The sequence below is a fragment of the Rana temporaria genome, chromosome 3, assembly GCF_905171775.1.
Source record: "Rana temporaria chromosome 3, aRanTem1.1, whole genome shotgun sequence".
NCBI lineage: Eukaryota > Metazoa > Chordata > Amphibia > Anura > Ranidae > Rana > Rana temporaria.
This window is the reverse complement of record NC_053491.1, coordinates 385370240-385384614: the sequence shown is the minus strand read 5'-3', so window position 1 is coordinate 385384614 and position 14375 is coordinate 385370240. Positions and strand designations below refer to the sequence as shown.

At 43.5% G+C, this 14375-nt stretch overlaps 1 protein-coding gene across 2 annotated transcripts in view; it reads right to left on the bottom strand.

Moving 5' to 3' along the window:
- DENND11 (DENN domain containing 11) overlaps nt 1-14375 on the bottom strand; it is a 39983-nt gene that overhangs the window by 3830 nt on the left and 21778 nt on the right. The window contains exons 8-9 of one of the 2 annotated variants that reach the window (XM_040345711.1): nt 12383-12451; nt 10043-11287 (exon numbers count right to left, since the gene is read on the bottom strand). In XM_040345711.1, coding sequence (XP_040201645.1) covers nt 11092-11287; nt 12383-12451 — 265 coding nt within the window. In that variant the 3' untranslated portion in view covers nt 10043-11091. Of the gene's footprint in view, nt 1-10042; nt 11288-12382; nt 12452-14375 lie in introns of those variants that run through there. The other variant, XM_040345712.1, reaches the window with a different exon arrangement.

Below are 14375 nucleotides of genomic sequence, written 5' to 3'. Positions count from 1 at the left end.
GGGGGCGATTTTAATAAAGCTGAAATGAAGTGCAGCTCTGCCGAACCAATCGGCTCCCAGGTTCTTTGAAGCCGATTGGCTACCATACACAGCTGCACCAGATTTTGCACTCTTCAGTTTTGGTTAATTTAACCCCTTTGTAAAAAATGTGATTAAATAGCAGTGTGTATACAATAAGACCCCTTTCACATTGGGGCGGCGTCGGCAGTAAAGCGCCGCTAATTTTAGTGGCACTATTCGGCCGCTAGCGGAGGGCTTGTTTTTTTTGGGGGGGGGGGGGGGGGCGGCGCCACTTATTAGCCAAATAACCAAGTGAAAATAAGGGACAGACAGCCTAAAAAAAAAAAAAAAAAAATACATCCCTCACATTTAAGAACTGGTATGCTGCAATATAATACATGCTTTAGGGTTTATTACGGCTTTAACTGAAGCCCATCCCTTCCAGCTAATTATAAGCCAGCAGTAGAAGCTAGGATTTGATATAATATTCCTTCTGTACCATGTACTTGTAGGAGAAGGTATCTTGTTCTTTGTATTGCTTCCTTTATATGAAATCCCTGGTGTTACTGTTAGTTCCCCTGTTTTCCTATTAAAAACTGACCACACTAAGCAGGAGAGCACACTGGTCAATTCTCTAGCTATGCTGGCAACTCGGTATGCTCTCTCTAAATGATCAGACTTGTGTCCTGGCACAGCCATTTACTGGCAAGCTCAGTGTACTGCTGCTTTTCCTGCCCCCAGCTCTAATGCAGCCGAGAATAGGAAATGTGATCACTTATATCAATTTTTTTTTTTTTTAATCTCTACAAAAATGTTCTGCCTTTCATTTCTATTTTAAACAGAATGGGTTGTTTTACAAGGTGGTTGGCATTGTGTTAAGTAAACAAAGAAATATTAAACTATAACTAAAAAAAAAAAATACATTTTGGAAAGAGGGGAGATGGATTTTTTTTTTTTTGCTGTCCGTGTCCCTGTTGGGGAGATTCATCGCTCCATTTGTCCTGTTTACCATCATCATTGTAAAAGAAAATCACAAGTTTTGATCTGTCCTCAGAAAAGTAATAGAGGGGAAATCTTCCACTGGGGGACACTAGTTCTTGTAATCTGGAAGTCCCCAAAAGATTCCCTTTAATTTGCAGGGATTTCCTCACTTCCTTTTTTGGTTATGGGACAGGAAGTGAAGTTAAATCTTCCCAAAGGTGACAAAAAAACATTAAGCCGTTATACCTTCCCTTACTCTATCCAAAATGAAGGGGGGGGGGGTTGCCTTTAGTTCTACTTTAACATGTGGAACCTTTTGATTTGAGGAAGGGAAAAATGGGGGCACAGGGGAGCCATCAAGAAGTACAACCTAGATTGGCAAAATGTAGTATCCCTTTAAATTGGAGGGAGGGGGAACCTCATACCCCGGATTTCAGCCACTTCCTGAAGCCAACGGTGAGAGTGCTGGGCCTCCTCCTGGCCCTTGGAAAAGGAGACTATGCTAAATCCAGTAATGGTACACTCCTGTACTGTGCACGAGTACATTCTCTCAGGATTTAGGATCCTCCGCTTTCTCAGGATACCAAAAGAAAGCCTAGTAACACCCCCTTGCCTTAGTGAAAGCACCAGAAGTTACAACTTAAGGCTGCTTTTTTTTTTTTTTAATGCATACAAGGTTTCTCTTTAATCCACTGAACAGCATAGGCAAACATTTCATTTCTATGGGAATATCCATGATATTTAAGATCATATTATAGAGTTTGTAAATTGTGTACCAATCCCCATCCACACAGCAATAACCCTATATGGACTACAGGCACCCCTTTCTGAACATCCCTCTAGATCAGTGGTTCTCAACCCTTCTAGTCCCGTCACCCCTTCATAAAATTTCCCAAGTTGTGGGGACCCCTAACAGTAAAATTATTTTCATAGGGTGGGTTGTCAGCATCCAAGGCAAGACAAGTAATTTTCACCCCTAACCCACGTACATTTAGTGCTCCCCGAGTCCCCTCCACTCGTACAGTATTAAAACCTCATATGGCAAGTTTTAGGATGTACCACCCCCCCTTTGTTCTCCTTTCTTTCCCTTTTATCTCTCTATTCTAAAAAAAAAAAAATCCCCCCCATCCCTCTCTCTAGTCGTCTTTCTTCTTTTTCTTTCTTCCTCCCCCTCTTTTCCTCTCCCTTCCATGTATTCTCTATTTTTATTCCTTCTCTTACTCCTTGGGGGGGGAGCGATTGGGGGTTCTGATCAACCAGCTTAGGTGCTCTTGATATGCTGATCTGGGGACTTTTAATGGCAACTATAATCACAGGTAGTGTTACTGTGTCTCCGACTAGGTGGTGTCCCGTGGCAGTGACACCTATGCTAAAATCAGGAGATAGGGTCTCCTCCAGCCCCTCCCACTTCACATTCCTCACCAGTCAGTGGACCTCTAATCTCTGCCCCCCAGCCATGCCGTGATCTGAATGGGCAGCTGCGAAGAGGCCAAGTGGGTGGACGTGGGCTCCAGGAACAGCCCAGCTGGGCGGCCACACGCTGGGCAGCCGCAAAAAGGCTGGCAGAGTGATGCAGGCTCCAGGAACAGCCCAGGATATGGTGACCCCTGGAAAATATTTGACCCCCCGTTTGAGAACCACTGCTCTAGAAGAGGCCGCATTACCCTGTGTGACCTGTTTTTTTCCTGTACAGCTTCAGACTAGGCACATAAAATATATATATAATTATATAATCTATACATACAACAGTCAATGCATTCTCACACCAAATGAGTTTGGACAGATCATAGAAAAATAACACCAATTGAAATACTTTATAGCATATAGAACATATCTGCTCTTATTCCATCTTGCAGTAGGAATGTATTTGAGAAAAATCTGTTCTCTATAATCACCTTTCACCATAAGCCCCTCCCCCGAGAGCGCTATACATAGTATGTACACACAGGAGGGAGAAGGAAGGGTGGGGTTTTTGCTCAGAGCATTCAATAGGATCCTAGCATGTATCTTGAGTGCAAATTAGAATATTAAACCAAGCATTTCACTGGAGAATAGTGTCTAATTGTTATCATCATTATTACCATCATGCTCAAAATACCTTTGATCCTGCCTCAAGGAATATCAAGTTAGAATAGTTAAGCCACACTTTGGTCCAGCTGCTTATGTTTTCATGAGACTGTAATGGATCCCTATGAACTAATGACATCACTAAGCATGCCCCCCCCCCCCAAAAAAAATGTTGATTCACCTGTAAATTCCGCACCTTGGAATATACTACAGGACACAGGCTGGATATCTACAGACCCAGGTTTATCAGCCACTACCTTTAGCTGGACTAGACACGGGCAAAGCTTTTGGATGTGTGGCTCAGCATTTGGAGGAAGTATACAAGCGAATGCGTCTTTTATGGGCAGTTTCAGCCATAAGATTCTACACATATGGACATAAATGAGAGCCATTCTGGAAATTTGTGTCATGACTTGTTCTAGGACATCAACACAGAAAAGTAAACCAGAAGGCAATTCTGTAAGTGTTCCTGCAGGAAAGACATGATCCTGCTGAGTGTTCAATTAGCTGCAGTTTGGCAAACAGAAATTGCAGAAATAGTTAGTTGCAGGGCTAGAGCTGCAACGGTAAAACATGTATTTTATAGCATCCTGAATTCCTGGCTGCAGAATCCTTAAATTAAAGTGCTTGTTAAGGTAGAAGTTCTATGCATCAAGGTAAAAAGCCTTCTGTGTGCAGCAACCCCCCCCTCACACTTGCGGTCTCTGTCCACAAGTGCAAGCCGTCTGAAAATCTCCTTACCAAGACAAATTAGTGGCACCATTGGCTACTGCTCCTGTCAAAGTTAGCTAGCCAATCAGGGGAGAGAAGGGGCGGGGCCAGAGCTCTGTGTCTGAATGAACACAGGGAGCCATGACTCGGTTCAGGTGCCCCCATAGCAAGCTGCCTGCTGTGGGGGTACTGAACAGGAGTTAGGCCAGGATCACAGAAAAGAGACCCAAGAATGGGAGGATCCCGGCTGCTTTGTGCAAATCCACTGAACAGAGCAGGTACGTAGAACATGTTTATTACTTTTATTGGGGGGGGTGGAGGCTTTTCAATCACTGTAAGGAATATCTATGGGCACAGTAAAATGTTTGTTTAACCACTTAAGCCCCGGACCAATATGCTGCCTAAAGACCCAAGGGGTTTTTACAGTTCGGGACTGCGTCGCTTTAACAGACAATTGCGCGGTCGTGCGACGTGGCTCCCAAACAAAATTGGCGTCCTTTTTTTCCCCACAAATAGAGCTTTCTTTTGGTGGTATTTGATCACCTCTGCGGTTTTTATTTTTTGCGCTATAAACAAAAATAGAGCGACAATTTTGAAAAAAATGCAATATTTTTTACTTTTTGCTGTAATACATATCCCCCAAAAACATATAAAAAAAAAAAATTTTCCTCAGTTTAGGCCGATACGTATTCTTCTACCTATTTTTGGTAAAAAATAAAAATAAAAAAAAAATCGCAATAATCGTTTATCGGTTGGTTTGCTCAAAATTTATAGCGTTTACAAAATAGGGGATGTTTTTTTGCATTTTTATTTATTATTTTTTTTTACTACTAATGGCGGCGATCAGCGATTTTTTTCGTGACCGACATTATGGCGGACACTTCGGACAATTTTGACACATTTTTGGGACAATTGTCAATTTCACAGCAAAAAATGCATTTAAATTGCATTGTTTATTGTGAAAATGACAGTTGCAGTTTGGGAGTTAACCACAGGGGGCGCTGTAGGAGTTAGGGATCACTGTGTATGTGTTTACTAGTGTAGGGGGGTGTGGCTGTAGGAATGACATCATTGATCGTGTCTCCCCTATAAAGGGGATGACGCGATCGATGCAGCGACACAGTGAAGCACAGGGAAGCCGTGTTTACACACGGCTCTCCCCGTTCTTCAGCTCCGGGGAGCGATCGCGACGGAGCGGCTATAAACAAATAGCCGCGCCATCGTCCCGGATCGCTCCCCGAGCGGACCCGACCTCCGCCTGTACCAGGGGGGGGGGTCCCGATCGGACCCCCCACCCACGTCTAGCAGAGGACGTACAGGTACGTGATTGTGCCTGTCCGTGCCATTCTGCCGACGTAAATGTACATGAGGAGGTCGGGAAGTGGTTAAAACTGCAATAGCAGGGTTTGCTATTATTCACTTTTTCGTGAATTCTCATTTCACTGGATATAGTTCAAGAATGTTTCCTGGAGGGATGAAAACCTTGTTGGGGATAAAACAGTTTTTTTTTTTTATTTATTTTTTACTTAGCGTGTCTCCTAGTACCCACAGGGGCCTGGCAAGACTGAGGAGAATTAAAAGGGGTTGCAAAGGCTCATGTTTTGTACCTTAATGCAGCCTATGGCAGGGACGCGCCATCCTTCTCTCCACGGGGGGTCCAGCTCTTGATTGGATAGATTGATAGCAGCGCAGCCATTGGCTCACTGGATTCAGCACACCCACAAGGTAACCCCCTTGGGAGAGCACTTCTCCTAGGGGGTGTTTAATGTGGGGTGGAGCCGAAAGAGCTGCCGAGGGACCCCAGAAGAGGATCTTTGAGGCCACTCTGTGCAAAACGAACTGCACAGTGGAGGCAAGTATGACAATTGTCATTTAAAAAAAATAAAACATTTTTTTTAAGTGATTTTGAGCACAGAAAAAGTGAGCATCAGGAGGATGAGAGTGAGAAATAGTCTGTGGCCTCCTTTAATGTTTTCCAAGTCTAACACTAAGGGAAGCAGTCTAGCACTTTTGGGACAGAGACAGCTGAATTAGGGTAGTTAGCCGAGAAATTTGTCTACGGCTGGTTTCACACAGGCTTTCCGATCAGGTCTGCCTGTCAGTTCTTCAGGCGGACCTGACTGTCAGACGTGTGTCCACTGACACCTGCGGGCATGCAATCTGATAAAACATTGAAACAGGTGACAGTCAGATGGAAACAGACATCCCCCTACAGAACAGCAGGACTTTGTCCACACTGCAGAGCAGACACAGACCCGTCACCCTGCTGAGTAGGTGGATGTGGACTACAGACAAAGCACATATGAAACCAGCCTTAGATATACTGCTTGTTTGCATACCTGAAATAGAGCTAGAATAGGCTGCAGAGACCATTGTTAAAATATGGCTTCCTTTGCACTGGAGCAAGACCCTGTCAATCTGGCTGGTTTGAGTGCTTTGCAGGCCATTGGTGCTTGCCTGAGCTTTTGCCACTATTCTCTTGTGCCTGGTTTCATATACTGCCACCAGCGAGAGTATGCTCCTGTGGAAATGGGGGCAAGGATATCCAGAGACTACACAGCAAACCAGGTGTTAACTACCCTGCAGCAAAATCCTTATGGTAAAAAAAAAAAAAGTCAGGAGGACGTGCCCGAGTACATTATAAGTGTTCTGCGCAGAAGAAGTGGGTGGTAATGGTGCAACCTGTGATAAAGATGGTTATCCAGGCTCTGAACAGTGGACATTTATAACTGCCAAGTTTAAACACTTAATGAATAAAGTCAAGCTCAATTCCCAGTTTCCAGGTAGTTTTAATGACAAAACGAAGACCATTTAGGAGACGCCAAGTCTACTGCAGTAATGGATATATTAAGTCTCATACCTGCTTTAGGTCTACAGTAATTCACACAAGAAAACCCTGTCTTACCTTTCCACAGCCTTAGTCCCTGCATGGGTCCAGGCTTTGCCCATCACTGGAATTTCAAATCAGGCTTACAACAGCAAATAAAAAGGACAAATGGCCAAACACAGGCACAAGCAGCCTCTCTGGGTGCCAGTTACCAGCTTTGACTATAATTTTTCAGGCATCAGTGCAAGATGTGCCCATACAGGGCCTCCTATCCATGGAAGAAGGCCAAACCACACATACATCACCCCTGCTTACCAGCCAAGTGTCACAGTACATTGCAGCAGTTTCGCCCCTGGGAGGGACATTTCACACTACCATAAACCTAACCTTAGGATACAATCATAAAGGGGCCCTGAGGATGTATTTACTTATTCTAACTGCCTGTGCTGAAACATGTCCCTTAACACAGGACAATACATAACCATCTTAATGCATAATCACGTGTTTATATGCATTTCTACACCCTGCATTTATATTACTTTTAAAACAAAAATATATACATTTCCAAGCACTTTGCTCCTACATAGGTACATGGTTTGGACAATGTAGCACGTTGTGGAATCAGAGATGAAGTTTTTTCTGCCTGTGTTGTGGACCACAGCCAAATGCACCTTAAAAGTAAAGTAGAGGTAAACCCAATCCCTAAAATCTTTTATTACATTAACATGATGAAGGTCCTATATCTGTGCAGCTTTCCTCAATCACTCCTCTGGAGCCATTTTTCCAAATACGCATCATTGGCAATAAATTGTAGCCAAATAACAATCCTAATAAACAATTCTATATTTTCTAAATGCAGCAGATTTCTTATTTTTTAATAGGGGGGGGAAAAATAAAGATGGAGGCTTCAACTTTTGTCGCACAATTGTTTGTTTATCAGATGCAGGGGAACAATACAATTGTTTGATACACAGTGCCTCCAAAAATGTCAGAGTTAGGGTTTACATCTACTTTAATGTGAAGGAGTGACTGTACTATATAGAGAGCCACATGACTTAGAAAAATGTATTTGACCAAACAAGGGCTGTGGAATGGTCGGTCTCTTTAAAAGTGCAGAGTGTGATAGATTCCCTTCATCACAAACATGTTCATTAAATTAGCATAACCGTTCATTTCAAACATTCATTTTCATTTCCTCTTCTTTACAAATTAAGTTACACATATTATTTACATAAAGGTCATTCTTCAGTAGTTTGCGGCTGGACTCCACAGAGACGCAGCACAAAGTAAAAGTCTTTAACAGTGTTTTTAAAGTAGCTTGGTCCTTGCGGTTCCATCCTGGGCAGTGTCGTCAGTAACAATGGAACTCATAGATCGTTAAAACCAACTAATCAGGCTTCTTCTACCACAAATTGGCTTCGCAATTTACTTCAGCCTCTAGTATTTGCTAAAATTAGCACTAAATAAAAATGAAAGGTTGATGTATGTAAAAGAGCTGTTCAGGCCACTGGTAAGTTTACCAGACAAAATGTCATGTTTTTGTCACTGCAATGCTTGGCTGCTGCTTCAGCAATTCCTTTCCACCCTTAGATATCCTCAGTGTTCTGGGCTAAAGGAAACCCACTGTTATTCAACCCAAGAGACTGAGGGCAGGGCACCATGAGGGGGTGCCACCATGGCAGCTAAATGTAATGATACAGAGAGGGGCGGTGACGTCACCACAATAGAACTGCTCTTTGTATCAATCACCTATAATGGCTCAAATAGTCACTGATATAACAGTATAAAAACAAAGGAAAGAAACTAATGCATTCTTGTATGGCTTCCACTTCATCTCCACGTTTCGGCATTCAGTTGTACAAAAACATGAAATCCTACATCCTTTGTCAACCTTCCATGTCAATGAACAAGCTGTGCTTCCCCCCTTCAATGAAAAGCAAGCGGATCTTCAGCATCAACAGGAATGCTTAGGATGCCATATAATGCAAAACATTTCCCTACCATCTTCTATTTGGGGACAGCTATTAAACGTATGCAACAACATTATTGTTATGTGGCTGTAGAGCTTTCATTGTGGACATAATCAGATCACATTATGTATTACTGCGCTACAATATATTACTTTATATTATATAATTTTGCATCAGTCCTGGACACAATTTTGGTTATGGACCGGTCCTTGGAGTCTTCACAATGCAGACCTGCTGGTCCTGCATTGTGTGTGAGCCCAGGTTCACACTGGGCTGCGGGAGTGATGCTGTGTCAGTCCCGATTTCAACTGCGATTACAGGGACATCTGTGCAGGTTTCTGTACAGATGTCAATGTAAATCGTGGGCTGAAACTGCAAAAAGTAGTACAGAAATTACTTTTTGAAATTGCTGCAGCGCCGAAGACATGGCGTCGCACCGATTAGGACGCATGTCAAAACACACCAGTGTGAACCAGGGCTCAATAAGGATGACAGGCGCAGTTTCGCCCACCAGTAAAAAGGTCAATTAGGGTTTGCAGCGGCCAGACAATAGGGAAGCTGCAGGGTAATTTATAGAGGATGCACAGAGAATATACAGTAGACAGAAGACTTTTGGGAAGGTTGAGAGGTGTGGCTAAGCTGGCTTTGCTTAGTTTGCTAAGAATAGTCTGGGATATAACTGCCATTAAGATATACGTGCAGCAAAAACTTAGAAGCGGAACTACACCCAAAAGACAACTTCCGCTTGTTTGCATCATTCCCCCCACGTGCTACATTTGCACTTTTTGGGGAGAGGGGGATTGGTTACCTGGTTTTGACAGGTACCTCTTCTTCCACTTACAGTCAATATACACCCCTGTGAAGTTCGCCGCTCCCACCACATTTCCCAGAAGACGAACCATTCACAAAGCAACTAGCGCATTCACAGTAGGAAATTGGCTATGAAGTCGCAAGGCTTCACAGCCGGTTTCCCTTACTTAAGATGCCTGCAACTGAAGCCAATTAAAGAACCAGCTTGGGGGAGGACATTATTGGATCTTTAGACAGGTTTGTTTCCTTATATTAAAAGTGAGCAGCTACAGTATTTGTAGCTGCTGACTTAATTTTTTGGGGGGCCAATAGTTGGCCACCGAGGGCAGAACAGGAAGGACATCTGTTATACAGGGTGGCAACAGCAGCTCTTTTGCATAAAGCAACCTAATTGTTTTAGGTTAACACATATTTGAAAGAAACACTCCACAGAATATTGGCTGTAGAAAAGAAAAGTGTAAACATTCTAATGCCAGCTGTCCCACAGTGTCCTGAAGTACAAAGCTTCTTAATCCAACTACCCTGTCAGCCAAGTTGGGATCAGCCCTACAGAAATGCTGACACCCAGGGTAGATGGAGAACTGCTAAAAGCAGGACACTCTAGAGGAGTGTATAACAGACTCAGGACATGATTATGCCTTCTTCCACCAGCTCATGTGATTTGATGGAGATTTCCTTAAAAGGCACAGGATGCAATTACACTATAGTGTTGCGGTAATGCATGCTTTATTGCAACACACGTTAAATGCTTTGGTGCTATTCATTTGAAAATCCGCCCAATGCAAGTTGCCAACAGACGTGATACACCAACGTACATTGCCCAAATAATGATACAAGCACCTTTTGTGACAGCACAACACACTTAGGTGCAGTGCCATAACCTCCATGGGTAAGGTCTGTTTAAACAAATGGCGCCTTATCACACCAAAGCATTTAACGTGCATTGCTGTGCAGGTTACCACAACACCACAGTATTTATAGGCCCACAGGCTCTCCATTTTAAAAGACAAAATTATGTTATGAATACCATCAAGGGTTTAAACTGTTCAAGAATTTGCATAAGGGCAACATAACCCAACACCATGAAGCATAATTGCGAACCATTTAGAAAAAGGCCAAGATCCTAGTAGAGGCAGGTGGGGAGGATGCCAAGAGCTCAGCATGCTGCAGTCTGGCCAGTGTTAACCCTTCATTTATGCTGCATTTTCTTACGATTACTCTTACACGTTGAATACTTGAAAAGCTTAAACTCCCAAAAGTAGCCCTAGCTGCAGCTTCCCCTTTGGATTAAATTTGTAGGGTGCAACTTGTTACAGTGCAAAAGGTGGAAACCTTTTCAATCATCCTTTGTGCCAAGAATGGAAAAATGTTTGCTGTCACTTTCCACTTGAAATGAAATGGTCACGACCCTGTCCCATCGCTGGTTCTTCATGAATCTTTAGGCTGCAATCTCACAACCAAACCTATAACGTCGTTACCCCACTGCATGGAGGGAGCCACAACCTAGTAACCAATATTCAGTTATCCTGAAAATCTTCACATTTTGCCAGCTGAAACCATCTATGAGTCCCAGAACTTGCACAACGCCATCATTAACGATCTTATAAGATGTTAGTTCTGCTTCTGCCCCTGTTGGCTGAATTCTCTGTCCGGCCTTCCCAGCCTTAATACATCCAGGTATTTACATAAGAGGCACCGGACAGCTCACCAGAGTCCTGTGCGACGTTAGGGACAGCATGGGTTGTCAATGACCAACATGAGGTCAAAACCATAAACTTCTAGAAGGTCCAGAAGAAAGTTACGGTCACCCTGTGGGTCCAGGCCCATACTCCGGGCATGATCTGCTGTTAGAGTCTTATCCTGACTGGCCGCCACCTCCAGGAGGGTCTGGAATATTCGATTATTCTGTTCCATAAAGAAGCTGCAAAAATGAAGGATGGAGAAATATAAACGGGACGTGTAACAGAACGTACTCACAAGTGTGAATCTGGGCCTTGTGACTGAAAGGGGTCGATTTACTAAAATTGGTGAGTGCAAAATCTGGTGCAGCTGTGCATGGTAACCAATCAGCTTCTAACTTCAGCTTGTTCAATTAAGCTTTGACAAAAAAAATGGAACTGGATTGGTTTAAATGCATAGCTGCATCAGATTTTGCACTCTGAAAACAAAGAACTTTCTGTGAGGCTTATTAGCAGCCAGTTTTGTTCTAGTCTCTATGGCAGATTAGAAAACAGATTTATTGCCAATGGACACTTATAATGGTGACTGTTTAATAGCCAGGTTTACCCAACAACACCAGTCTTCCTGTTCCAGTGTGACAAACATTTTTAACCTTTCCTATTTTGCTTGGTTTTACTTTATTTATACCAAGCATGTCTACCATGAAAATTCAAATAGGTTTAAAGCTGAACTCCAGGCAAACTGCTGAAATACATATATGGGAAAGACACCTCAGGCATTGAGAGAAAAAAAAAAAAACTTTGAGGGAATGCCAAAATTGCTTTTTCCTTCTCCTGTGGACCCTTGTCTAGAGTGCAGCCAGACAGAGGGGCCCCTGCAACTAATATGATGACCTGAAAAAAATATGATGCTTCCTGTTGATCCAGAGGAAACACAAAGAACTGAGGCTCAGAGGCACATGTCTTTCCTTTTGGTGGATAAAGGGTTTACCGTTTCTGGATGGAAGGAGCCTTCTCTCAATGGTGCACTGGAAGAGGACTTGAAAAAATATGCCAAGCAGAAAAATCAGCTTCTTAATGTGACCATCATAAAAAAAAAGCTGTAGTTGGGTATATAATGCAGGCACCTCAAGCAGTCCGATGTTCTCCTGCTAGCTTCAAACGCCAGGCTGGTCTGAGTGGGCAAAGCTCTAGAACTTCCTAGTAGTATCAAAGCTGGCCAATGCTCTCCTTACATCCACATATATTGCTATCGGCCCATGACTGCCCAATAGAAATTCACACAAGCTAGCAATTTAAAAAGGAGATCAGCACGAGTTGTGAGCTGGACTACTTACAGGATGAACAGGTCCTCCTCACACGATGTGCAGTCTCCATCCACTTCCTGTGTGTACATCAGAAGCTGCCTGAAATGAGGATACACAAACTTTAAAATTACAAAATGTATTAACTAAAGCCTAAATGCCAAAAGACTAAGAACTCTGAAAAAGGTGGTGATAATCACCCAATCATGTGATTTCAGCCAGACCATGTGACAGTCCTCAATGTAAGATTTGTACAAATGCACAAGAGACCTCTTCATGCCACTTCCTCCCTCTTAACACAACTAATATATTCCCATCACACACTACACTATTTTCAGCCTCATCAGTTAGGGTGCCATCCATGACAAGCTGCACACAGGCTTGCCCTAGGCATCTGTTAATGCAACTGAAAAAAGGCTGGCGATAAAAATACAGGCGTAACTTTATTGTTTCGGACAAGCAAACAAAGTCCTCACCCACTTCTTGTGAAACAAGTCAGAGGAAGTCCCAGATGGAAACCTGATGTCTACTTGCCCAAAACCATAAAGTAATACCTGCGTTGAATTCTAAATGCCACCAGGTTTATCTCCTTAGGAATATTCTGTAGCCACTGAAAATATTCTGAGCCTGAAATAACAAATGCAGCCAACATATCGAATGGACTGGTAAGCTGCAACACATTATATTTTTGATTTTGAGTATATATATATATATATATATATATCTCCCTCAAAATTTCCACTCGCCTACTAGCATTTGGCGAGTGGATTTAAGCTGGGGGCGAGTGATGACAGGGCTGCATGACCAATCTCCCTCCAATCTGTGCCTACACTTAGAGTCCGATGAGATTGGCGGCCGAAGAGGAAAGGTGCATGCTCGGGAAAAGTAGTCGGGTGAGCCGCGCACAGGCAGAGCAGTACACAGGTGCTCTCCTTACAATTCTCATTAAGCCATGGGACCTAACAGTATGACCTCTCTGAGCCTGCCCCCCTCCCCCGGGCCCCGACCAATAGCTGGAGAGCAGAAAGTAATGAGTGAGGTGGAGGATTGCAAAAATTACCACTCCGGGTGTCCAAGGTAGGCAGTGCAGCGCTCACTGAACGTTGCCCTGACATGAGAGCAGCAGCCTTCTAGTTTGTGCAGTTTTCTTCTCCTTGTGCTCTATGTAAGTTTAGCCTGAGCACTGTGAACAGACTGGTCTCAATGTGTGCTGTGCGGTGTCAGTGTGCGCTGTGCTATGGTGTCAATGGCTGTGCAGTTGTGTGGATCTCAGCGCTGGATTGTACTCCCTCCCGCTGTGCTGCAGCTCCTCTCCTCTCTGCCAGCCTGAATAAAAGGGGGAAGTGGGGACATGCAAGCGTGGAGCCGCACACACAGGCTCCTGATGATGAGATGAATGGGAGGGAGAGAGAGGATGGATGGGAGTTGCAGAGGAGACAGCAAGAGAATGGGGAAGAGACCCAGTTCTAGTGCCCTGTCCCTCTGGTCTGCCCCCAGTGCCCTGTCCCTCTGGTCTGCCCCAAGTGCCCTGTCCCATTTTGTTAAAGTTGTTGTTGGTAATATTTAATTTTGTAACTTGATTCTGCATAAAACATTGTCATTCCATGAGATAATCTACGAGGGCGTGTTTACAGGTGCAATTAGGCGCAGGGCAGTGTATGAATTAGGTGGGGCAACTGGTGGCGAGTAACTCTTGAGGCCTGGCTAGTAGCTCAGGACTTGAAATTTTGAGCCCTATGTATATTATATATATATATATATATATATATATATAAAAAAAAAAAAAAAAAATAAATAGAGGAACTGCAGTCTGCTCCCATAATTTGTAATAAAAACATCTGCCATTCTGGAGCTTCCCTCCAAACACTTTGCATATTTATATATACTGCGATTCTGTACTTGCCAAATATGCTGCAGAAATCTCCTGACACAGAGTCTGGCCGCATCCATTTTACCTGTGGGCAGCTGAAGCTGCTGCCTGTTTACTGTCTGGATTTACACAGACACACCTCCAGCTCTGCAGCTC